Source organism: Acomys russatus, chromosome 4, assembly GCF_903995435.1.
Source record: "Acomys russatus chromosome 4, mAcoRus1.1, whole genome shotgun sequence".
Lineage (NCBI taxonomy): Eukaryota > Metazoa > Chordata > Mammalia > Rodentia > Muridae > Acomys > Acomys russatus.
In genome coordinates this window covers 6,949,505-6,975,876 of record NC_067140.1, presented here as the reverse complement: position 1 = coordinate 6,975,876, position 26,372 = coordinate 6,949,505, and the positions used below count along the sequence as shown (strand labels likewise).

The window sequence follows — 26,372 nt, the reverse complement described above, 5'->3', positions numbered from 1 at the left end:
TGTGGGTACACAGCAGTGAGGAGCCTTGCCGTCCTCTCCCTGGCTGAGGAGTCCCAGCATGGGCATGAGAACAGGGGGTCGGGTGTTGAAATGATCGGGACAAATGGAGGAGGATGAGCACGGCTCCCCAGTTCTTAGCTCTTCACCTCCCGACTGCATCTGCAGCCTGGGAGCTCACTCCACGTCATGGCTGCCTCTTACGGTCAAAGCCCCCCCGCCCCCCACACACACTGGGACTGAAGCCTGCTCCGCCCCTGATTCCTGGCTCAGCATCACACTTGCCTCTTCACCCAGGACAGGCCCAAGAGCATCAGCGGCGGCAGAGCCCTGCCTCCTTAAAGCCATCCTCAGGCCCCAGCCTGCCCATTGCCTTTGAGGACAGTTCTCGTTAGTTCCTGAGTAGACAGAGGGAGCACCAGGTGCTAAGCCCGCCTCAACCCTAAACTGTCCGTGGTCTTGGGCAGGTCACAGCCCCTCCTGGACTCAGTTTGTCCAACAGAAAACTGAGGGCAATGTGTCAGTGACCTCCAAGGGTCCCTGTGGAGGGCGGGGAGGAGAGAGGGCGCTCACCCTGACACGTAGCCCAGCTTGTGTTGGGCCGTGGGCTGTCTAGCCTGAGAGCCAGGGAAGAGCGGTCCAGACCCAGAAGCCTCCAACAAGGATGGCCAAGGGCAGGATGTACATATAGGCCAAGGACCTCATTCCTCTTTGGAAAGGCTCTTTGGCCAGCCTGAAACAGACCCAGGGTGAAGAGAGTGGGGAGGAGCCAGGTGAGTGGAGTGGGTTGAGGCTGGAGAACAGGCCCCAAGCCCCGCCCTTCACCCAGTGTCTCCTGCGAGAAGCAGGCTGACCCCAGAGAACGCATAGAGAGGGCCTGTGGCCAGGGCAGGCAATGGGACAGTCACTGTACCAGTCTCAGCCTGTCCTTCCAGGCTGCCCCTGTCCCTGAAGTCCTTCCACGCTCCTAAAAGGGGCCTAGCCGAGGCAAGTCAGCCCCAGAGAGAAGATGGAGGGAGGCAGGTGCAACAGAGGTAACACCCAGAAGCCTAGGGGTGACAGTCCTGCGCACATAGTTCCTATAGGTTCTCCCCAGGTTGGTACTGCGGCTCGGTGGATGTAAAGTAGTCCTCTAGGAAGGCCTGCAGGTACTCGAAGGTGGGTCGTTCCTCGGGCTCCTTCCGCCAGCACTGGCACATGAGGTCATGCAGGGACTCGGGGCACTCCGGGGGACAAGGCATCCGGTAGCCCCGCTCCACCTGGTCCAGCACCTCGCGGTTCACCATCCCTATGAAGAGAGGGGCTGTGAGGAGATGGCTCCAGACACTGACGCAGCCTAGACAGCTTTTAGCCCTTGTCTCTGAGGCTAAGAGCCCTGACCAGAGGTAGCCTGAGACCAGGGATCAGCCTCTTTGGTATCCAGCCCCGAAAGAGGAACCCAGGGGGTGGTTGTGAGACTTTCTCTTAGGGCCAAGGTCAGGGACACAGGTGTAGCGTCTTTACCAGGGTAGGGCACCCGTCCCTTGGTGGTGAGCTCAGTCAGCAGGATGCCAAAGGACCACACATCCGACTTGATGGTGAACCTCCCATAGAGAGCAGCTTCCGGGGCGGTCCACTTGATGGGGAACTTGGCACCTACAGGCAAGAAAGTACAGGGTGTCGCTACCAGTCTGGCGCGGGAGCACTGCTCTCATTTCCGCTTGGCAGACTGACACTTATCGGACGCACTCCAAGGTGCTCCCACCTTGCCGGGCTGTGTATTCGTTGTCTTCTATGAGCCGGGCCAGCCCAAAGTCAGCTACTTTACACACCAAGTTCTCCCCAACCAGGATATTGGCGGCTCGGAGGTCCCGGTGCACGTAATTCATCCGCTCCACATAGGCCATGCCTGAGGCGATCTGGAGAGAGAGGGATGGGGGTGGGGAATGAACCTGGCTCAGACGCCAACCTACGTCCATCCCAGGGCTATAAGCAGGTGTCTCCTAGGGCTGGTCATTCCTGGGGATAAGAGAAACAGCCAAACACGCTGCCTATCCCATGTCTTTTCAAGCAAGGAACTCCATTTTCAGTTCATAATAAACAGCACTAGCTTGAAAAAGGTGGACAAGAGTTCAGTGAGGGAGGGGGACAGCAAAGGGCAATGAGGAGGTCACAATAAGATGCCAGGGAAGCAGGTGACTATAAAAAAGAGGCCCCAGGTGACCCAAGGACACAGGTGTGTGCCAGCTCCCGCCTGTGGGCCCAAGTCTCCTCTCTGAGTCTGGGTTTCCTCACCTATCAGATCAAAATAATACATTTTAAACTTTAAATATTTTCTTTTTTATTATGTGTATGTGTGCCTCTGCTGCCCAGATATAGTGTGCCACCCTAGTCGCCTGCATGGGCTCCACTGAGGGGCAAGGTAAGACTCCGGTGTAATGAAAGCGGGCCTCCTGGAGGGGGCACTCTGAGCCCGAAAGCCAACGGTGTAAAGCAAAGGAAGAGAGGACTCACCTGAGCAGCCATGTCCACCAGCTGGGGCAGCCGCAGGTATTTGCCCGTTTCCCCCTTGAGAAAGTCCAGCAGACTCCCTAGTGAGAGAGATCCAGCTTTAGCTTTGCCTGGGTCTCTCCGTGTAGGAAGCTATGGCTTGCAGACCCTGGCCCCCTGCTGTTTACTGCCCTCAAACTCCTCCTAGGAGTCAAACCCCTGGGCACTGGGATTACAGGTGTGTGCCACCACACCACCCAACAGCAACAGGGCCCTTGACAGTGGTAAAGGACAACAAGAGAATCCTTTAAAAAGAAAAAAGAAAAAAAAGTAGTCGTATTTATTTAGGAAAGAAGTGAGGCCGTCGCTGGCATAACCGTCCGCTCATTAGGGTTGGTTTGGGGTACGGAGTAAGCTGCCCTTGGCCTGCCCTGCACGTGTGCTGGAGCGGAGGGCGCTCAGGGCTCAGGTCTTACTCACCCTTGCTCATGTACTCTGTCACAATGTAAATGGGCTCCTCGGACACCACGGCATATAGCTGCACCAACTTCTCGTGCCTCAGTTTCTTCATGACCTGGGCCTCCTGCAGGAAGGCCTCCGGAGACATGGTGCCTGGCTTCAGGGTTTTGATGGCAACCCTTGTGGTGCCGTTCCAGGTTCCTGTCGGGCACGGGGCAGGGGCAGGGCAACTTCAGTGCAGGCCTCCCGACTCTAGGCATGGACTCCGGCGGGGCCAGGGACCTTCCTCAGAGTCTGTATTCCCACTGACCAGAACGGGCTCAAGGACTGGAGGCCCCTCCCAGGGCTGTGAGGTGAGTGTCTGGAGCCTGCCAAGATGTTGACTGATTTTAGGAGTGTCTCCAGAAAGCAGGGCAGCACCCAGGTGGGTGGGTGACCAAGGTCCCATCTCAACTGTTTTCACTTGGGGTGACCATGTTTCTGCTGGGTGGGGCACTGTTAGGACGCTAGGCGTCAGCAACCAGCTGACGGGACAGAGGAGAGAGAGGGCTGGGTCTGCGGCCATTGTAAACGCCAGAAGGGGGGCGGTCAGCTTGGTGCCTTAGATGCACTACTCGGCAGGGAACTGACAGCCAGCCTAGGAGTCCTCCTTGTCACAGGGACTGGGTCTGAGGGTCCCGGGTCAGCTCTCTAGCCTGTCAGGCCATCCAGGGATCACTTGTGGCAATTCCTGGTCTATGTGGAGCCCCAGGGAAAGGCAGGAAGCGCTCAGATCACTACCACACGCTTATCAAGAACCAAGGCTGTGGCTTACCCAGGTTCTGCCTAAACCCTCCTTTTGGCTTCATCTTAGGAGCTGGCTTCTCCCTCTGCCCTTCTCCTTACAGCCCAGGCCTTCCCTTCTGGTGCCCAGCCCCTCTAGTGCCCTCTGAATGGAGGACAGTGATGTGCAACAGTCACCACCAGGCCCCCCTACTCCTGGGTAAACGGAGAGCACCCAGTGGCAGAGGGCCCTGGGTTTGGCTAGGGCAGCTCACTGTCACAAGGTTACTTCCCAACAGTTACACAATTAGACAGGAAATGGAACCCTGACTTCCCAGTACCCCTTCCACGCAGCGCTTCCTCTCTCTGTGCTGAGCTAATACGCACTTGCCTCTTGAAGCTTAACCTCAGCCCCCATCTAACATCAGGAGGCTGAGGCTCGGTGTGAGAACCTCGCCACATTCACTCGGGTCCTGAAGGACCGTGGTGCCCAGTCCCTGGCAGCTCTTGGTACACAGATGCCCCAGTCTTTAGCAGCCTGGACTACAAGGAGTCAGATGCGCTCATCTCCATGCTGACCCCTGTAGGGTCATAGTAGGGGGGGCAGGTATGAGCAATGTATGTTACATGTGGGTTTCGGTAACACAGGAAACGTAATAACTTGTACAGTTAATATACAATAATAAAATAAAAACAGAACCCAATTGTTCAGCAGAGACAGAGAGAGAGGGACCCAGGCTCCACGAGCGGTCGCTAGCTGTGACGGGGACAGGGGTATGTGTTCCTTACCCATCCACACCTCTCCAAAGCAGCCCTGCCCCAACTTGATCTCCAGCCGCAGAGACTCCCGGGGGATCTCCCAAGCATCCTTGGCCAGGCCCTGGGTCTGAGGCTTGGACGTGGGGCACACGGTAGTTAGGCGGTGGCACAGACCATCAGCGTGCTCTGAAGATGGAGGCAGAGGATGGGGCTCAGTCAGAGTCCCACAGCGAGCTGGCCTCCCTGTCCTGTGTGTATGGCCCTATATGTCACGGACACCCTCCTGTATACCTCCACATACATGGGTCTTCCACACAAAATTCACCTACTCAAGTCACTAAGTCATTCACTTAGCCATCAGCTTTGAGGGAACCAGTGGGAAACAGGTATGGCAGCCCGTCGGAGGAGGAGGAGGGCCCTCATCACCCACACAATCACCTCTCAGGACCCCAAATAAGACAAAGGATAGTTTGGGAGGTGGAGTCAAGCGGGCTTTTAATCCTTTGGGAAGGCATTCCAGAATAAAAGGTTCCTGGCTTGGCTTTGAGGGGTAACTAAGGTGGCACCCCAAACAGCACACAGCCTGTGCCAGGGCCCAAGACAAGATCAATTGTGGGATTGGAACAGCTGCCAGGAGACAAAGCTATAGGTGAGGTTCGAGGTGCTGGCAGGTGAAGGCACGCAACGCGCATGGAACAAGCTCTAGGCACCAGGGCTCGGACCTTGGGTCTCTATGATAAGGTTCCCTCCCTGGAGGATTTGGTTCGGGGACCAAACGAACTGCAGAATAGAAGCAGACAGACAAAGGCAGCTGGCCCTAGAAAAGCTAGAGGCCCCAGGTGTCTGAGGAGGCAGCCCCAGTGGCTCACATCTGCAGCAGCCATGCACAGAAGGGCACACACCAGCCCCATCACTGCACACGGCCCTGCACCCCTGCTCCAGCCCCCCCACCCCGTGCTGTTCTCTATCAAAGAGGCCTCCCCCCTCCTCTTCTCCCAGGAACTGGTTCAGACCAGTCTAAGGGCTGCAGAAACAATCAACCAACGCCAGCCGCCAGCCTCCGGCCCCTCCCTTCTATTGCACAAGGCAGACCCCTCCTCATCAGCCAGCTGCAGAGGAGGGAGAGGAGGGGGGCTGGGCATGGAGAGAGGGAAGGGAAGAGACATCGCAGGGGTGAGGAAGCACACCCTGTGGCACCCCATTTCCCTCCTGGGGTGGCAGCCAGCGAGTCCCCACACCGTCAGAGGGCACTCACTGGAGTAGTAAGCCACGAGCTGCTGCAGGCTGTTGAACTGGGTGCGGGAGGTGATGTAGAAACCGCCACTGTCTAGTTTTCGGATCTTGTAGTGTTTCACGTTGAGGCCCTTGGCATTGTCAAAGTCCGATACAGAGAGGCAGTAGGCACCTGTGGGCAGGCAGGGAGGAGACCCCCGTGGCACCCTGCTGGTATGTGCCCCTGGAGGAGGGAAGCTCCATCCACCCTTTCAGCATAGCCAGGCAAGGAACGAAACACTCCTCCCCATGGCAGGGACCCCCAAACTCTTAGCCCAAGTAAGACATCAGAGTCCCAAGTGTGTCCCCAGCTGTGTGACCCTGACGAGCCACTGCCTCAGTTTCCTCCTCTTACACAATGAGGCTGCTGTGAAGATTCACGCAGTACTCAGCAAGCACCCCATAATGCTGGCTGCTGCCCACTCTCAGGTCTGCCCTGCTCTGCTTCCTAGAGACCAGCTGAGCAGACAGGAGCAGTGGCTGGCTGTGTGGACCTACGTGAGTACCAACCCTCGACTGCTGTAGTGATGCAAGCCAGGAGGGTCACACTGAGTGTGGCCTGCAGGCCCTACCCCTACCCTGCCTCACTGGGAATGTCCTTTGTTAAACAGAGCCAGGGATATCAGGGAGAGGTGGGACATGGACGGGCTCCAGGGTCCTGCCAGGTAGTGGGCAGCTCTGAGTGGAAGGCCTGCCTCCCCACCACCACTGCCGAGGCCCCTGGAGCCCCCTGGCCATCATCAGATAAGCATGATGAACAGCTGTGAGTCAGGCAGGGGCTGGGCCTGGCACCCATCCTAGCCTGTCTCAAAGCAGCACTGTAAAGCCATGTTTCCTACAGACTGCCCACATCATGTGCACACAGAAGGCACAGGCTGAAGGCCACAGCCAGGTGGAGCCACATGTATACCCAGTAGCATACCTATGCCCAGTGGCCACAGGCTCCCATTTGCCCATACGCCGAAGCCACAGGAAGCAGGGCCACACCACATTTCACTCCCAGCAGCGCTGGCCAACGGTGCACAGGCGCTCGCGCGCGCGCACACACACACACACACATACACACACACACAGAGGACTGTGGACTGTGCACAGCGCACATGGGAGCTGCATGCACTTTTCCATCTCCTGCTGAGCTTGGGGCCCACAGGAAGCAGCCTGGCTTGGTTGCCATGGTGATGGACTAGGAGAGGGGGCAGAAACAGAGCCGAGACAGTCTGTGGGGGAAGGGCAAGGCCAGGAAAGGCCCCTGGGAAAGAAGAAAGGGAAACAGAGGGGCCCACTGCATCTGTTCCCATCCTGGGAACAAATCTGCAGCTACGTGACACGCAGAGCTCTTGATATAGCCTGCAGCCCCTCCCCGTGTGAGAAACTGAGGCCAAGGAGGAAAGCCTCAGCTTGTGTCCCGACCACCTCTGGATCACTCAGTCTTCCTCAGGCACCGCCTTCACTTCAATTCCTGCTATCTCCTCCACGGGAGGACTCTTCCCTCTCCACCCCACGTCACACACCACACGCTCCTAGCCACTCTCCGATACGCAGCTCAAATACCAGCCTCAAAGCTGAGCCTGCAGGCCACAGCCGTGTTCAGGCGTGCGTACCTTTTGTGGTCTCGCTCTCTCTCACGAGGAAGGTCCCTCTTGGGTTCTCAGCGTTGAGCAGCAGCCTCTCTGACTCCCGTCTGGTGATCTTGCCAAAGTACCACCTGGGGTGGGAGGGACAAGGCTGTCGCTTGGCCAGGGCTCGCTGCCCACAGTCCTGGCCCTCAGGCCCAGGCTGGACCCTGTGCTAGTGGTGGCAGAGCCATACAACAATACTCACTCCTCAGCCTGGATGGAGTCGGAGGGGGCCACATAGTTGCTGGGGATGTAACCGGTCTGTCCGGTGCTCAGTGAGTGCGCTAGCCACCAGTCTCCCTCTCTGTGCAAGTCGGGGCGTGGGGGGTGGGCGGGGAGACAAAGAAAGCCATCATCAAGGGAACAGGGCCAGTGAACCCCCACCCCCGACCTTCCCAGGTGCGCTGCGCGCGCCGCCACGCTCTGCAGCCAAGTGAAGCTGGGCCAGCCTGTGTCCACATCAAGCCGGCAGGAACCGGCCCGAAACTGACACACTGACCCTGAGGGGCATCACTCAAAACCTCAGCAGAACTGAGCCCCATCCACCCAAGGACTGAGCCCCAGAGGCACTGCCCAGAAGTGCAGATCCGCCTGCAGGTGCCAAGGGCTGCCTTGGGAGGGAGGGTGGGAGGAGAAGGGAGAAGCAGGGTTTAGCATGACATAAGATGCCAATTAGACCTTCAGCGTAGCCTCCCCAATCCCTGAGAGCCCTAATGTTCAATGGAGACAAGAGCTGGCCCTCCTGGGGTCCAGCACCAGTGCAGGCCTAGCCCTTCAGTACTTGCTCCTGTCCCACATTATAGCTCACTCCTAAAGGTCCTTAACTGAACTTGAGAACTACAGGCCTCCTCCTGCAGCCTACCCCTGTCCGTGGGGAAAGGAAAGCCAAAGAGAACCGGGCCATGCCCAAAGTCACACAGAGAGGCATGGGGAATGAGGTGGTGCAGCCTCAGCACCCAGGGCCCTCCACACTAGCTGCCCAAGGAAGACAGGGAGGAAGGAGGAAGGAAGAGGGAGAGGGCAGGAGGGCTCCCGGCAGGAGGGGTGGAAGTACCTTTGCAGCCATCTGAATGTGAACCAGGTCTGGCTGGAGCAGGGGTCCAGAGACAGAGGAGGGAGGAGCAAGAAGAGGCAAAGATGGGGGTGGTGAGAGGCCGTGGCAGGGGGCCGAGGGAGAGAGCGAGAGCCAGGCAGTGCTGGGGACACTGGGAAGGGGGCCAGGGGGCAGCCAGAGGCCTCACATCCAAAGCAACCAAAGGGGACGGGGAGAAGGCTGGAGGTGTGAGGGGAATCAGAGGAAAGGGGCTGGGACCTAGGGTCAGCCCTTCCCACACCCCCTGTTCAGATGGGAAGACTGAGGCCAGAGAAGCAAAGGGCTCTGTGCAAGGTCACACAGCCAGGCCAGGTGCCTCCTGGTGGACACCATGAGGCTCAGTGGCTCTATAGCTCAAATCCAAGCAAGGCTTGGGGAGTAGGCAAAGTAGGAGTCAAATTAGTCAGCTGGTGACCTTGGCCCCACCTTGACCCCGAGAAGATGCACAGCATCCCCACCCCAGCCCAGAGACGAAAAGCCCTGGCCTTGGTGTCACACAGCCCTACTGGATGTCTCCGCCCAGCTGAGCCCAGCTTTACAGATAGAGACGCTGAGCCCAGGGGCAAGCAGAACTGGAAAAGCTCAGAGGACCAGCTGGAGGCCAGGTGAGCATCAGAGCCTGGCTCGGCTAGTGCCGGGCCAGAGGGGTCCCTCCTAGATGAACTTGTGCAGTGAAAAGGCCATGACTGGAGCCATGAGGGACAGATACGCCGGCAGCGTGCAAAGCTCACCCAGCACCCATGCACCAAAGCTCCACCCTCACTTGGGGTACATACATTTTCCTGTCTGATTGTACCCCCAAGGTAATCCAACACAAGGAAGAAGGTGAGACCCGCCCCCCGCAGCTGAACAAACTACATTTGATAGAAGTGGAAGACCCCCAGTCACTCTGGCAAGAGAGACCAGTGCTTTCTTTATAGAGTTGGGGAAACTGAGGCACGGAGTAGGAGAGAATCTGCCCAAAGCACTCTAAAATCTTTTAACCCATGGCATCCATGATTTGCCCAAAGCCACACAGCATAGTCAACGGCAGAGAGGAAGTCGAGGCCCCTGACGCCCACGGCCAAATGCAGCAACCTTTCCGAATCCGCAGAGGCTGAGCTCCCCAGAAGCCAGGGACAAGGGAGGGCTGGGGCAGGAGACAGGCTGTAACAGGACAGGGCCCAGTCTGACACCAGACCACAGAATAAGGTGGCAAGATTACAGCCAGAGTGAGCACAGCTGCCTAACATCAGCCCTCAGGTACCTGGGGGTTCACTGGCCTGTTTGGGGGTTTCCTCCACAAGAGAATGGACAGAACAGTACCAAATGGCCCCCTGATCTGAAGCCTGGACTCCCTTGCTGGCTCCCAGAAGGTCAAATGTCAGTGCAGGCAGTGGAAACTGCACCCCAAAGGAGTGGGGGGCTGCTCTGTGACCCCAGGGTAAGAGACAAGAGTCAAAGTCCCCAAGCCTTTCCTGCTGCCTGTCTCACACATGTGGGGACTCCCAACAGGGTCACCAGCGAGCACACCCTCTGAGTCTGTGGGCATGACTTCACTCAGCTCTGCCTCTGTCAGCTGTGTGACCTTGGGCGAGCCAGCACTCCTCTCAGCACCACCCTGTCACCCTGCTCCTCCTCCTGGCCACCAATGCCACCAACATATGGGGACATGGGGACTCAGGGAGGAAGGAAGGAGCAGCTGGCCCACTCTGATGGGGAGGTGCTGGCGAGGCCACTTCCCCAGGGTGGTAGCCTAGGAAAGGGCGAGACATCCTGGGCTTGCTGTTCTGTAGCCACATGACCTTGGACAAGGGCCTTCACAACTTTGAGCCTCAGTTTCCACATTCACGAAAGAGAGCCAGCCAGCCCTTCCACCATTACTGCTGCCCCCGGGGTCAGAAGTACCAAGATGGAAGGAGATGACTGAGAACACCTAGCACAGCGCGTGACACCTGCTTGCTTTTGCCTCACACAGAGGGCAGTCCCACCCCGGATCTTGAGGAATGAACAGGAGTTCACCAGATGGATAGAGGAAAAGGAATATTTCAAGCAAACGGAGCAGCATGCGTGAGGATGGGGAGGGCATGAGCAAGATGCACCAGGGAGGTAGAAGCTTGCCTCCTTAGCCAGGCCTTGGGAGCACTCTGTGATAAATTCCTCTCTACCCTCCAAAACTGCCCAAATCCCCAAGCCTTACCTGCTCCAAGGAGACCCTCCCCAGCCCAGCACACACCTCCAACCAGCAGCTGCTCCCCTCCCAGGGATGTTACCCACCACCCTTACCTGCAGTGGCTCACTGTCCTTCCTTGGATGGGCGGCCTGATAAAGACAGGCCCCTCGCCCGGGGCCATCTTGCAGGAACCTCTACGCGCCCCCCCCCCCCCCGCCCCAGCCTGTCTCTGCCCACCCCTGGCCTGGCCTGGGGTAACCCACTCCCCACCACACTGCCTCCCTCCCTGGCCTCCAGAATACACTGGGTCCTGCATGTAGCTGGCACTCAATGTGGAACCACAAATCAGGAAGAGGAGAGCGAACAGGAAGGTGTGGGGAGAAGATGGAGGGTTGGCTCACACGGGTGAGATGCAGGATAAGCGAAAGGGATGATGGGTTAAGAGCTGGAGACCACACACAGGGCCAGTGGGGGAAGCACATGCAGAGAGCAGTCCCCAGCCTCAGCGAAGCATCCCCTCCACCTGGCCTCGGTACACACCTGACATCCACCTTCCTCCTAAGGGCCAGCGAGAGAGAAGCAAAGAGAGGGAGAAGCTGAGGTGCGAAGGCAAGGCCCAGGACAAGGCAGGAGAAGGGGTCTACGGCCGCGAGGTTGCGGGGGTCTACGGAGGGCCACCACCCACCAAAGGCAGAAACGGCCCTGTGGGCTCTGCACCGCCCTCTGCCGGCAGCTCTGGGTATAGACCGGCCCACGCCCCCATGTGCATTCCCCACTGCGCCACTCACGTGTTGTTGACAATCTGCAGCCGCTCCCCTTTCTTGAAGGACAAGTCAGTCTCTGTCCGTGACTCATAGTCATAGAGGGCCACAAAGGTGGTCACCCCACCTGCAGAGAGGTACAGGAGGTGTCAGAACCCTGCAGGAGTTGGAGTGGGAGACTGCCTTTTTCACCTGTCTGACCCTAAGAAGTCACACCACGCAACCAGGAGAGAGCAAGGGCCTGTGGTGGGATGTGAGGCTGGGCACCCTAGCCAGTGTCTGCGTCGTGTGTGCAAGCAGGTGCGCAGGCCCACTAAGGGTGCGAGGTTGTATGCACACCTGTATCTTGTGTGTACTGCATTGTGGGTGTCTGGCCTAGGTGTGTGTCTCTAGGAACACCGTAGCGAACTGTGGGCGTTTTGATGGTGTGGGCACATCTGGGTGGGATTTGCCTGTGTAGGCGTGCATCCGTGCGTGTGGCTGGATCTGAGTGTAGGATGTGCCCATGTGGGTGTGCAGCCGTGAGTGTGGCTCCGTCAGAGCGTGGGATTTGCACGAGTGGGTGTGTAGCCATGCACACACACATCTGGCAAGAGTCAACCAGCTCGGCCCCCGGCGGCAGGGCTGCTGCACCCCGCAGCGCCAGCAGAGGGCGCAGGGGCGCACTCGGGCCACCGCACAGCGCAGCCGAGCCGGGAACAAAGGCTAGCAAAGAGGCGGCAGCTAGGCGGTCCAGGGCGGTCCTTCCCTCTGGACCTCAAGGTCCCCTACAACCTTCTCCTTCGGAACCCATTATACTCAGAACCTCGCAGCCCCAAACCGGCAGGAGCCCCGCTTTTCAATTCATGAGTCTTTCCCCCACTCGCAGCCTCTGGGAAACCAAGTCCCCAGAACCCAGAGAATGTGCACCTCAGCTCGGGGACACACAGCAAGGGGGAGGGCCGACCTGCCAGAGGCCCCGCCCTCTGCGGGGAGGTGACGGTGTCCGAGGAGTTGAAGCCTCCGAAGAGCTTGGGTTCTGCGGCCGCGGTGGGCGCGAAGGCGGCGCTGGGCCCGCGGTGACCGTCGGCAGAGGCGGGCTTGCTGGGTGTCTGTGAGGCGGGGAAGGCGCCCCCAGCCCCGTGCACGTTCTCTGCGGGTTCCAGGCTGCGGCGCCTCTGGCTGGCATCTTTGGGCTTGCTTTTGTTGCTGCCCATGGTCCTGGCTGGGAAGACAGAAGATTCCGAGGTAGAGGATTGCTTTTGGGAGGCACCCCACCCACTCAGCGGATAGGGAACCTAGGAGGACTCGCCTCACAACTTCACCTGTAAAATGGGCGTGTTGTAGGCACCTTAGGACCCAGCTATGGATAGAAGACACGCCAGTACAAAGTCCTGACCACTGCTACCCAAAGGCAGTTTCAGCCTTTCATGGCCAGGAGCACTGTGTCTCCAGCACATAGGAGGGCCTCACTTCAGTTTTGTAGAATGAATACATGACTGACACATTGTCTAACACCGGGGCTGGGGGTGATTGGTGGGGCGGGGGAAGCCGGGGAGGAAGTGCTAAATGTGTTCATCGAGGCAGCAGGGCCTTCCAAGTCACAGACCTTTGCAAACACTATTCCTTGACTGCTTCACCAAAACAAATCAGTCTCCTTTGACTCTCAGCTCAAACTTCCTGGGTCGGGGAGATGGTGCGGCAGGTAATGACACCTGCTACAAACCCTGCTGGCCTCAGTTCAATCCCCAGGACCAACATGGTGGACAGAGAGGTGGGAGAAATGGTCCTCTGGCCTTCACCCCTGCCACAGCTCTCTCTCTCTCTCTCTCTCTCTCTCTCTCTCTCTCTCTCTCTCTCTCACACACACACACACACACACACACACACACACACACACACACGCCGCGCGCGCCTCCCTGTAAGCACTCTAAATAAACAAATTGCAATAAAAATGTTTCAAGTCATGTCCTTTAGGAGGGGGTCCTCAAATCCTTTCACAAGCCACCTGACTACTGTACCCCCTTTGGCTATATGCAGCCCCCTCTTCTTTTAAGTTCTATAATTGCTCACTGGTATGCACAGAGTGAGGTACACAGCGGGTGCTTAATAGTAGCCAAACGAGGGCTGGAGAGATGGCTCAGTGGTTAAGAGCACTGCCTGCTCTTCCAAACGACCTGGGTTCAATTCCCAGCACCCACATGGCAGCTCACAACTGTCTGTAACTCCAAGATCTGACCCTCTCACACCAATGAACATAAACTAAACTAAACTAAAATAAAAACAATTGAGTTAGCCGGGCATGGTGGCGCACGCCTTTAATCCCAGCACTTGGGAGGCAGAGGCAGGCGGATCACTGTGAGTTCGAGGCCAGCCTGGTCTACAAAGCGAGTCCAGGACAGCCAAGGCTACACAGAGAAACCCTGTCTCAAAAAACCAAAAAAAAAAAAAAAAAAGAGTTGTAATCTGAATAAATTAATTAAAAAACAAAAACAAAAAAATAGCAGCCAAACGAATGATGAGTGATGAGAGAAACTTGAGTTCAAAGATGAAGCCCAAAGTTTGGGAGGCCCTGGGACCAGGACACACAGAGGGAACCAAGCTGAAGGCTCTACAGCACCCCAGTGCCCAGCTACCCTCGTTCACATTCGTGCCCAACCCTGGAAGCTGAGCTAGGGGCTCCTCTTTCTCATCTCCGCTCACCTGGTAGGTAGCAGGGCTACCCCAGTGGATCTGGGGAGCAGTCTGGGATCGTGGCACAAGCCTGGCTGTGGCTTTCGGGGTCTTGGCCTAGAGACCTCGCTCCGCTCCACTTCTTTCGTTGTGTGTCTCTAGGCGAGTTGCTCCCCTTCTCTGGGCCTTAACGTCCTCATCTACAGAGCCTCTGTGGGGATGCGAACATGAAAACAGAGCTCACACTCTGATGATCATCAGAAGCCTCTCCCTGCCTTTCCAAGGATCCTGGGAGGGAGAGAAAGGTGGGTGGCACAATGGTTTGGAAGGCCCTGGAACCTAGTTCCCCCGGTTCCCGCCTCAGCTATCTAGTCTACACTGATAAGGAGGTCATTCCCTATGCCGTCCCTTCCCCTTACATGACAGAGCTATGAGGTCACTCTGCACACCAGCTGGTCACTGACATGTGTTTTGGATGTGCCACCAGGAGAGGCGGTAGAACAGACCACTCCCCTGGACTGCAGAAGGCCTCAGCACTGTCCAGATCTCAGCTTCCCTCAGTACCAAGCCCAACTCTGTGGCACCTACCCATGGGGACCTGGGTACAGTAGCCAGTCCTAAACCCTCAGAGATGTGGAGGTACATACTGGGAGTGTGGCTGGGGCTGACACCCAGACTCAGAGAATGTGGGCTGGGGAGCCTCCTGAGGGCCAGGCCGGCAGTGGGCAGTCAAGGGGAAGGCCTGTTTCCATGGCAACCCACTCTCTCTGGGTCACAGTGGTCATCAGCACTCACAAACTCAGTGTCCTGAGGGGGTCTGCTAACTGATGGGTTTCCCTGCAGCCTGGCTTGCTACAGGCTAGCCCAGTCCACCCACTCAACCCCCATGCAGTTGTACAGATCCTAGACATCAGGTCCTTGGCTAGCCACTGCAGAAGGACTTTGATAAACAATACAAAATATTAAATATATATGCGTATATACACACTTACACACACACATGTATATATAAAGGATCGTCTGACAGCAAGAGCTTTCTTTGGCATGAACCCAACAGTGCATAATGTGTCCCCTGTCACTCAAAGGGATCAAGAATGGGCTCGTGAACGATGTGCCCGAAGGGACGGGGAGAACCAGCCCTGGAAGATGATGCTCATCTGAGAACCAGCCCTGGAAGATGATGCTCATCTTCTGAGACTATAGCCCCTGGGCTTGAGACTTTACAATAACCAAGAGGAACACACACCTCCAGGTACACAGAAAAATAAAGTGGAGCCTTAAGGTGAGGCCAGGGGACCTGGGCCATGGCTGCGATTCTGGCTGGCATAGGAGGTAGGAGCTAGCTGTCTGTGGCTAATGCTCATCATACAGACACTGGGTATCTGAAAAGGGAGCAAGGTCAGGAGGCAGCCCAGGAGTGGGCTGCAGCGGATGGGCAGGCGTCACTCCTCAGTGCCCTCAGCCTAAAGGCGGACAGAGAGACAGGGGAAATCAAGGGATTGTGGGAAAGGAAAGGAAAGGAACCCGCACCCAAACTGTGCGAGTCCCTCTCCAGCCACAGGTTCCACAAGTGGGGGGAGGGGGAGGGGGAGGAGGGACGGGCTGCAGACTTAGGTAACTTGTAACTTTCCTTCTATATGGAGTATTTCAAATAAGGGCCAATGTAGGACCATCAAGATGGTCCAGCCGGTGAAGGGCCCCGTAAAGCCTGACAGCCATGGCGAGGAAGGACCTGACTCCCCAAAGTTGTCTTCTGACCTCTATAGACATGCTGCAACATGCATGCGCACACGCTCACACATATCACAACACACAATAACAAATAAATACAGACCTAGTAATGAACTGTGGTCATGACCTCCAAGTGTGAGCTTTCTCCTTTTGCAGCTAACCCTGCCACTTTCTAGGAATCTTCCAAGCCTGTTTACAGTCAAAGGTCCTTGTTCCACCCGCTTGACCCATGGTCTCACCATCACCCTGCAAGCCTCCCCAGGGTGCCTACAGCCACCCTTGGGTCTCACCTGGGAGGGAAATGGGCTAGCAAGATGGCTCAGTGGTTAAGACAGGTTCAGATCCCAGCACCCACATGACAAGCCTGGCATCCAGCAAATGCCTGAAACTCTGGGATGGAGGGATCCAATGTCCTCCTCTGGCCTCCCAGCACAAAGATACATGTGCCTGAAACACACACCTGTGCACATACATGAACATATAAATAATCAATCTTTTCTTTTTTAAGAGAAACACGAGGCTGAAGACGGCAGCACAAGCCTTTAATCCCAACACTCAGCAGGCAGAGATAGGTAGATCCCTGTGAGTTCCAAGCTAGCCTGCTCTACACAGTGAATTCAAGGCCAACCAGGGCTACATGGTGAGACCTTATCTCAGAAAAAAAAGCACAGTAGGGGCAGGCAAAGTAAAAGGGTGACAAGTAGCCAGGGTCCCTAAGAAACCCTCCAAAAATCCTATACACAGGTACAGCAAAGAGACTGGGGGATCAGGGGGGCTGTCCATTTCCTATGCACCTCTCTTTCTATTAACCCCATCTATGTTCACATCTGTGTGTGTGTGTGTGTGTGTGTGTACATACCTGGTTATTCACAGACAGGGTCATGGTACAGAGACCAAGGAGAGCTGGGTGTCAGTGTTCAAACCCTCCAGAAGCTAGGCCCCGCTCTACGCTCTTTGAAAACCCTGAATTCTCATAAGCACCTAGAATGTGGGTATAAACAGCATTCTTAGTTCACTGATGGAGAGGCCCAGGCCCAGAGAAGTTGAAGAACGTGTCTGAAGTCACACAGCATGAGAGCTAAAAAAAAAAAAAAAAGAAAAGAAAAGAAAAAGATGAGGGTGATGGCAGCAAGAGCCTCACAGGGCAAGCAGGAAAAAAGACTGACTGACTGCTTGAGGGGTCTGGTGGGAACTTGGGGGCCCCCTCTCACTCTCTCTCTCTCTGGTAGTTGTGGAATGCACCAACAAAGCCTTTAGCAGTGTTTTGGGAGGGCATACAGAGAGAGGTTGAGGCCCCCTTTGGAGAGTGCCTCTCCTGGAACTTAGACCCAGACCTCAGGTTCCCTGGAGTAGGGGTGTGACAGCTGCCCAGTCACCATGAGTCACCGTTTGAAAAGGCCCCCTATCTCTTCCACCACTTGTAAGTTACGGAGCAGAGATAGGTCGTTGACGGCCAAAGGGAAGCAGTAAAGGACGTGAACTGAGGTCCCAAGAGGAAGGTGGCCATTTCCCAAGGGCTGGGTGCCTGAGCACAGGCTCCCAATGAATTCCAAGACAGCAAGGGCATCTATTCCCCCTGCTACATCCCAGAACCAGCAGTCCAGGTCCTGGCCCACCCAGCCTCTCCCTAACCCTCCCCGTCCCCTTCGCAGCTCAGCCTGTCACCACATACTCGCAGAGCACTGGCTCTGAGTGAGATTTGTCCAGCTGCTGCAGCACGGAACCCTGAGGAAACTCCAGAACCTTCCTCTAACGCAACCTGTCTCAACTCAGCCCCATCCCTCAAGCCAGGGCCCCGCCGTCCTCAAAAGTACAGCCGTCGTCCCCCTCGCGCCCACCCTAAAGCCAGAGGCATCTCTGCGAACGATACAAACCTAGCAGCTCTCCCCAGAAAGCCAGTACAATTGTGTGTCCATCAGAGGGGTTTACACAAACAACAGCCCTCCTGCCCTGAGGACACTGGGCAGCACCCGGGGTTCAGTATAGTTTGGAAAGACCCTCCTGCATCACTGTCAAAGTAAAGAGATGGCCTCTTGGGGCTGGAGAGATGGCTCAGAGGTTAAGAGCACTGACTGCTCTTCTGAGCAGTCCTGAGTTCAATTCCCAGCAGCCACATGGTGGCTCACAACCATCTATAATGTGATCTGGTTCCCTCTTTTGACGAGTGGGCAGTCACACATACAGGCAGAATATTTTATACATAATAAGTAAATCTTTTTTTAAAATTATGGCCTCTTGGTGGCAGGATACCACCTCCACTGGCATCATGGTATGTTACTTTTCTCATCAGGAAAGTAGGGTCACTCTCACCAGGGTTGGTGAAGGATCAAGATGACCTGGGTGCTGGGCTCTGTGCTGTTGCATGACTGTTTTGTGCATATGTATGCAGACAGATATACAACACATGCTCAAGGCTTAGAGAAAGTTCTGGAAGAAAACCAAGTCTTCGCAACATTTCATCCGACACGGGGTAGGACAGGAAAAGGAAAATCTCCTTTTTCCTTTAGATCCTGCATCAGGTAACATCTGCAAGCTATTCTCTCATAATAACAATTATTTTTTAAAGATTTATTTATTTATTACATATCACCTATACAGTGTTCAGGCTGTATGTACCCCTGCACGCCAGAAGAGGGCATCAGATCCCATTGTAGATGGTTGTGAGCCACCATGTGGTTGCTGGGACTTGAACTCAGGACCTCTGGAAGAGCAGCCAGTGCTCTTAACCTCTGAGCCATCTCTCCAGCCCCAACAATTATTACCAACAGTGCTGGGCATGGAAACCGAGGTCTCGTACTCAAGCATACCAGGACCACTAAACACTTAAGAACACTCAAGAGTACCCACAATCCCCCTGTGCTGAGGCCTAAGTAGCTGGCCCAGGGTCCACTGATGTGCTCTGGGGTACGGCCCCCACTGCCCAGGATGCCACACTCCTTTTCTAGGAGGTTCACAATAGTTCTTCTCTCCTGAAGACCTGCTTCCTCTTCTCGGGGTGCTGGGGCTGTGACAAAGGCTCCGGCAGAGTGGGGCGCAGGCTTGCATCCATCTCACTGAATCTTGCCATAGTGCCCTCTGAGATGCCCACGTTTCAAACAGGCATGGGCTGGGGTGTGATTCAGCGGAGGACACTCGGCGTATGCATGAGCCAGTCCATCCCTAGCACCACAGTCAAAACAAACGAACAGCCAACACCTGGCGCTAACAGTCCCGTGACAGGGAAGAATTGGTTTCTGATAAATTCTGCCTTACAGAGACCAAGGAGCGATGCCACAGGGGCTGGAGGGGCCCTGCATGCTCACCAGGTACTCTTGATTGTCCCTACAGCAGAGGTTCAGAAAAGCCACAGCCTGGCCCACAGCAGCAGAGGAAATAAAGGGTGTCAGATATGCCTCTTGGCCCTGGCCACCATGTAGGTGTCCCCCTTGCTTAGGGCGTCATTGGCATCAAAGGGTGATCACAGGCCTGGAGCTACAATGCCAGGCAGGTGCCAGCTCAGCTTTTCCGAGGCACACAGACGAGGTGGCCCTTGCTGTGCCTTGTGCCTGAAGAGGACACTAGGTCACTGGGAACTGGAATACAGGCAACTGTGAGTCACCATGTGGGTGCTGAAAACTCATGCCAGGTCCTCTGTAAGACCGGCCAGTGCTCTTAACTACTGGGCCATCTTTCTAAGCCCAGGTTTGTTGTTGTTGCTGCTGCTGCTGCTGCTGCTGCTGCACACTGGTTGTTTGATGGGTCTCTTGAGACAAAGTCTCGCCATACACCCCTGGCTGTCCTGAAACTTATCATTTAGACCAGGTGGGCCTCGAACTCACAGAGATCCTCGTCCTCTGCCTCCTGAGTGCTGGGACTAAAGGCATGTGCACCATGTCTAGCATAAGTAATTTTTTTTTTAAGATTTAAGTTAAAAAAAAAAAAAAACTTAGCCGGACAGTGGTCGCGCATGCCTTTAGTCCCAGCACTTGGGAGGCAGAAGCAGGTGGATCTCTGTTAGTTCGAGGCCAGCCTGGTCTACAGAAGCGAGACCAGGACAGCCAAGGCTACACAGAGAAACCCTGTCTCGAAACCCCCCCCCAAAAGGACTTAAGTTTCTTTAGAAAAAGGAAAATAAATCAGTCCATATTTAAAAAATAAAAACTCAAAATGCCGGGTGTGGTGGCACATGCCTTTAATCCCAGCACTCAGGAGGCAGATGCAGGTGGATCGATATGAGTTCAAGGCCAGCCTGGTCTACAAGGTGAGTCCAGGACAGTCAAGATAACATAGAGAAACCCTGTCTTGGAAAAAAAAAAAAAAAAACTCAAGACGTAGCCAGGCATGAAGGCACACACTTGTCAACCCTGTACTCAGGAGGCTGAAGTAAGAAGATGGGGAATTCAAGACCATCCTGAGCTACTAAAAGACCCTGTCTAAAGAAAAAAGTCTGCCTGGCTTGATAAACAAATTTAAACTAGAAAAAATATTTGCAACTCATGATAGACAAGAATTTTTTTCTTAATATACAAAGAGCTCACATAAGATAGGAAAAAAATAACCACAGACAGCTCATAAGAAAAGCAAACCGAGAGCCCCTTCCACACCACAAGACTCATGAGACAACAGCTAACCTAACCACACCAGGCACCCAGCAACAGCAGAACCTACACTCGCCTCAAGTGTACCCGGACCAGCCTCCAACTCAGACCATATACTATGCCATAAAACAGGACTCAATAAATAGAAAAGAAATGAAATCACACGAAGTGTGTTCCCAGCCATGGCAAAGTGCCAATCAATAAAAGAAAGAGACTGGGGGACCTCACAGGTGAAAACCACCATGGAAGAAAACACCAAAATAATTAGAAAACGCTTAGAACATAAAATAAAAACACAACACAGCAAGCCGGATGCAGTCCACATGGAACTTCAAGAGAACATTGCGAAGCCGAGCATAGTGGAGCACGCCTTTACTCCCAGCACTTGGGAGACAGAGGCAGGTGGATCTCTGTGATTTCAAGGCCAGCCTGGTCCACAAAGTGAATCCAGGACAGCCAAGACTACACAGAGAACTTCAGTCTCTAAAAGCAAAACAAAACAAAATAAAAAACAAAAACAAAAACAAAATAAAAGTTCAACAATAAAACTCAACTAGCTACTGAACAAGAGAGAGAGAAGGCTCAGATTACTCAGCTTGGAATGAATGCAGTTTTCCAAAACTCTTAAAGAGCAGAGTGCGGAGAGTGTATCTGTAAGCCCTGCAACTAAAAGCAAGAGGAACGTGAGCTCGAGGGTAGCCTGAGCTACGTAATGAAAATCTAATAGAAGGGTAGGGAGACTCAGGCTTAAGGCTCGCCGTCAGGAAACAACTTGTGGAGTTCAAATCTCTTCCTTTACCATGTCGGCCCCGGGGATTGAACTCAGGTCATCAGGCTTAGCAGCAAGTGCCTTTATCTGCCAACCCATCTTGTTGGCCCTAAATCAGTAAATGTGTGTGTGTGTGCGCGCACACACACACACACACACACACACATGCACCTGCATGTGTTCTTGGAAGCCAGAAGAAGGGGTCCGATCACCTGGAACTGGGGTTACAGATGGTCATATGGTTCCCAACAAGGGTATTAGAAGTCAGATTAAGTTCCTCTGGAAAAGTAGCCAGTATTACTAACCACTGATTCATCTCTCCAGGCCCTGAATTAGTCATTTTTAAAACTTCCCATAAAAAGGCCCAGGCCCAGATAGCTTTACTGGTGAATTCCCTTGACCTTAATCAAGTGACTAGAAGCCTTCGGGGGGGATTGGGCCAGATACTCAGGGAGAGTGAGGGCCAGTTCCCCATCAGGGTGCATCTCCAGTTCACTCCATGACGCCAGTGCTCCCTGACACCAGAACTACAAAAAGACACTGTCTCACAATCTGGAGGTAAAAACTGTCCACAAACAACAAGCAAACTGACACATATGAACGAATCCGCGCCTGGCCAAGTGTCCCTTTATCCCAGGATACAAGTTTGGTTTCATTTCTAAAAACCAGTAACTAACACATCCACCCACCCCCCAACTACAGAACAAAACCACATGATGACCTCGACGTGTGGGGATGTAAACGCACGCACACGGAAAAGACGTCTGGTATAACCTCACACCCTTTCACCACAAACACAAAAAAGGAGTGGGCCATACCTGAGATTCCCAGCATTCGGAAGGCAGAGACAGAAAAATCACAAATTTTGAAGGAATCTTGGGCAACATAAGTGAGGCTATGAAGGAACGGGGGTGCAGGAAGAGGGGGTGAGAGGGGAGGAGGGGGAGGAGGGAGATGGAATGGGCCAGCGGAGAGAGCTCCCTCACCTGACAGAGATCATCTAGAAAATCCACAGCTCACGTGGTGCTAATGGTGACAAACAGACAGGAGCGCCCAGCTATCTCCAGAAGCGCTTCTGTTTAAACTGTACTTAGGGCTCCAGGCAGGGCAGCTGAAGAAGAAAGTAAAAGATAGCGCCTGCAGGCCGAGAAAGAGGGCGTCGAATTAGCTCAGCTTGCAGATAGCATTAATCGGTTTGCTGGTTTTGTTGGTTGGTTTCTTTGTTTGTTTTCTTTTGAGACAGAGCCTCAGATAGCTCAGGATGGCTTTGAACTCCAAGGCTGGCTCTGAACTGATTCTTCTGCCTCTGTCTCCAAAATTTTGGGACTACGAGCCTGTGCGACCATGCTGGGCCAACATGATCTCATAGTGAGAAAGCTCTTAGGAACTAGTGAGCTGAGCAGGGTTGCACATTACAGGATCAACATGTGAAAACAGGGCTGGTGAGATAAACGGCTCAGTGGATAAAGGTGCCGACTGCCAAGCCCCACATCCTGAGTTCAATCCCCAGGACCCACATGGTGAAAAGAGAGAACCAACTCCCAAGAGCTGTCCTCTGACCTCCACTTACATGCTCTGGCACATGCACACGTGTGCACACACAAAATAAGATATTTGTAAACCCTTTTTAAACTGCGCTTAGAGTGTGGCTTAGTAGAATAGTGTCCATCAAACATGCAGAGAACCACAAAACACACTAGCAACTAATAAACCAAAAATGAAAGTAAAGAAAAGACTATGCCATAACCGAAGAGTCTTGAGTAAAATCAACAAAAGACAGGTAAGACATAAGCTCCGAAAAGCTGTGAACTTGCTGTAAGAAATTAAAGAGCTAATTAAAGGAAAGCCACCCCGGATCATAGATCATAAGAGCTAGTACTGGTCAGATGACAAGGCTTGCCTGGGGAGACGCTATCAGCAAAACACTTGCCAACAGGCATGAAGACCTGAGTTTGAGCTCCAACACTCACCACCTATAAGCCCAGCTCTGTGAAAGAGAGGTGGGCTGATCCCTGGGGCTCACTTGCAGCAGCCTAGCCTACTGGGAGAGCCCCAAGTCAGTGAGAGAACCTCTCTCCAAATGACAGGAATGGTAGCTAAGGCGCCTCTGCGCTACCATGCACACACTCACACGTGTGCGTGCTGCTTGATCGACTGAGATGACAGCCCTGCCAGAGTCCCAGGTGACTTCTCTACAAATCCTGACAGCCTGACTTTAAAATATAAATGGAAAGTTGCTGGGTGGTGGTGGTAGCATACACCTTTAATCCCAGCACTTGGGAGGCAGAGGCAGGTGAATTTCTGAGTCCAAAGCCAGCCTGGTTTACAGAGTGAGTTCCAGGACACCCAGGGCTGCACAGAGAAACTCTGTATTGAAAAAAAAATTTTTTTTAATAAAAAAAATGTGTGTGTGTGTGTGTGTGTGTGTGTGTGTTTGGAAAATCAAGACTTTCATTTGTCAAAACCATCCTGAAATGGAAAACACAAGTTAAGGAGCTGCACTTCTCAGTGTCAAAACATGCTGTAGACCTGAGGTCACCACGACAGTGTGGACTGTGACGCGCAGAGCCTTACAGCCCAATGGAACACACAGTTGCAGGGCTGACACGATGGCTCAGCAGATAAGGCCATTGTTTGAGAAGCCCGAAGACCTGAGTTCAATCCAAGGTAGAAGAACTAGCCCCAGAGAGCTGTTCTCTGAACTCCACATGTGCACCATGATGTGTGCATGCACACGTACACACACCATGAGTGTACACACACACACACACATACACACACACTACTAAGTAAATAATTAAAAAGTCAGATGACATTACCAGGCCACCAAGACAACTCAGTGGTGACAGCAGTCTTTCATCAAAGGCTGCTGGCACAACTGGGTGTCCACAAGTGACAAGAGAAGGCTTGACAGCTCCCTCCGACTAAACTAGAAATGGATTACAAACCCGAACCTAAGAGGCACATGAAAAGCATGCATGAGGGAAGTTAGGCATGGTAGAACACACCTGCAATCCCAGGACTCTGTTAGTAGAGGCAAGGGGTGTGAGGCTAGCCTAGGCTACATGAAACCTTGTCTCCAAGAAACAAAAATGCATAAGGAAGTATAGGCAAAAGACTCATGACCTTGGGCATAATGATTTCTCAGACAGGACACTCAGGACCCAAGCAACAGAAGGAAAAAAAGCTCCTACTTATCTTTATTTATTTATTTATTTATTTTTAAACATTTATTTATTTATTATGTATATAGATTTCGTTATAGATGATTGTGAGCCAACATGTGGTTGCTGGGAATTGAACTCATGACCTTTGGAAGAGCAGTCAGTGCTCTTACCCTCTGAACCATTTCTCCAGCCCACTTATCCTAATTTAATATTGATGTTCTTTCCAGAGGACACCCTTAAGAAAGAAAAGAGAGAAGACAGGTGAGGTGTAGCAGGAATGTGAGAGGCTGAGGCAGAAGGATCATGAATTAGAGGCTAGCCTGTGCTACATAGTGAGGTATGTTATAGTTAGTGTTAACTATTAACTAGATAGAATCTAGGCTCACTAGGGAGACTGGCCTGTGAGAAAGCCTATGAGAAATTATTTTGATTGCTTTATCTGGAGTGGGCGACACACCCACTGTGGGAGGCACCATTCCCCGGTTGGGATCTTGGACTGTTTAAGTGAGCAGCAGCCTTCGCTCACCCTCTCGGCCTCCTGCCTATGGATGCCATGTCATCAGCTGCGTCAGGCTCCTGCCACCTGGACTCTCCCGGCACAATGGACTCTTGAACTATGAGCCAGAGCCCTTTCTCCCTTATGTTGCTTTTGTCAGACTGTTTTGTCACAGCAACAGGAAAAGTGACTAAGACAACCCTGTCCAAAAACAAAAAAAAGACAAGGGATTTATAACTAAATGATATAAGGAAACCCAGATCATTAAGATGGCGTTTGCTGCCAAGTCTGAGATTTGAGTTCAAGTCCTAGGACGGGAACCACATGGCAGAAGGAGCAAAGCAAGTCCCAAAAGCTGTCTTCTGTACCATGACATTTGGACGGATACACACACACACACACACACACACACACACACACACACACACACACACCACTGGGTTTTAAAAAGATTTATTTACTTATTATTATGTATACAGTGTTCTGCCTGCATGTACACCTGCACACCAGGAGAGGGCATCAGATCACATTATAGATGGTTGTGAGCCACCGTGTGGTTGCTGGGAATTGAACTCAGGAGCATTTGAAAGAGCAGTCAGTGCTCTTAACCTCTGAGCCATCTCTCCAGCCCCCACATCACTGTTTAAAAAAAAAAGGAAGAAAAAAAAAAAAAAACAAACAGAAAATTATAAGACTGGAAAGATGGCTCCGTGGTTAAGAGCACTTGCCATCCTCACAGAGGACCAGGGTTTAGTTCCCATCATCAGACAGCTCACACCCACCTCCAGTTCCAAAGAACTGACAACTTCTTCTAGCCTGGGAGGGAGCCTGTACACACACACACACACACACACACATACACATGTAAACACATGTAAGTGAAAGTTAAAAAGAGATCCTGGGCTGAGGTCAAGGTGGCAGAGCAGCTGCCTGGCATGAGCGGGGGCCTAGGCGTAAATCTCAGTGCTACAACTGGACAACAAAACGAACTCCAGTTTCAAAATGGACAAAGGACACAGACAGGCATTTCTCCCAAGAACCAACCGGCAGCCGACATGGACAGAAGAAGCTCATCACCAGAACCCACCAGAAAAGGCAAGTCAGTCATGTGAGATGCTGTGTCCCACCCACAGAACATCTGTCATCAGAAAGGCAGCCAGCACCAAGCACTGTCAAGAACGCAGGGCACTTGGATCTTCCTCTATTGTGGTGGGCCATCGAGCGATGCAGCCACTTGGGAAAACAGTCTGGCCTTCCTTTAAAAGGTTCAGTAGAGACTTAGCATGCTATCCGGGAAGTCCGCTCCCAGGTACACTTCAGCAAAAACCAAAAGACACAACCACGCAAAACCGCACAGCACACAGGGCAGCGTTCACTGTGGCCCACCCACTAATGAACACGTGAATAGAATGCACACTAGTTGGATAAAACTGCAGGATGAACACCAGGCTCAGAGCTCGCTGCTGTGCCCACCACCGCCCGAGTTCCATTTGGAGAGTCTAAGATTGTCTTTCTCCTTTGGCCTGGCACTCGGGCACTGGCGGGCATGCTCACTTCATCCCTATCCCCTGCAGCTGGCTGGCAGATGTGCATCACAGAGCCCCTCTGAATTCCTGACCTACTCAGGAAACCTACTCTCA

At 53.6% G+C, this 26,372-nt stretch overlaps 1 protein-coding gene across 3 annotated transcripts; it reads right to left on the bottom strand.

Annotated features, from left to right (window-relative positions):
• Positions 1-898: 898 nt before the first annotated feature.
• On the bottom strand, positions 899-12,565 carry Src (SRC proto-oncogene, non-receptor tyrosine kinase). 3 transcript variants are annotated; one of them, XM_051143673.1, is made up of 13 exons: positions 12,287-12,565; positions 11,368-11,467; positions 11,120-11,137; positions 8,389-8,421; positions 7,540-7,638; positions 7,320-7,423; positions 5,702-5,851; positions 4,477-4,632; positions 2,947-3,126; positions 2,491-2,567; positions 1,742-1,895; positions 1,501-1,632; positions 899-1,285 (listed from the first exon to the last, which is right to left on the bottom strand). In XM_051143673.1, exons 1-13 carry the CDS (start codon positions 12,534-12,536, stop codon positions 1,077-1,079), a joined length of 1,662 nt encoding a protein of 553 aa, XP_050999630.1. In that variant the 5' UTR covers positions 12,537-12,565; the 3' UTR covers positions 899-1,076. The 3 variants fall into 3 exon arrangements, with proteins under 3 accessions (XP_050999630.1, XP_050999631.1, XP_050999632.1); XM_051143674.1 differs by lacking the exon at positions 8,389-8,421; XM_051143675.1 differs by lacking the exons at positions 8,389-8,421; positions 11,120-11,137.
• Positions 12,566-26,372: the final 13,807 nt, after the last annotated feature.

Bases quoted from the DNA above. Each gene is read 5' to 3' on its own strand.
- Src (XM_051143673.1), bottom strand. From the start codon at position 12,536: ATGGGCAGCAACAAAAGCAAGCCCAAAGATGCCAGCCAGAGGCGCCGC. The intron at 7,424-7,539 runs GTGAGTATTGTT...CTCCCACCCCAG, and splicing joins GACTCCATCCAGGCTGAGGA to GTGGTACTTTGGCAAGATCA. The intron at 2,568-2,946 runs GTGAGTAAGACC...CTCTCTCACTAG, and splicing joins GACAGAGTACATGAGCAAGG to GGAGTCTGCTGGACTTTCTC.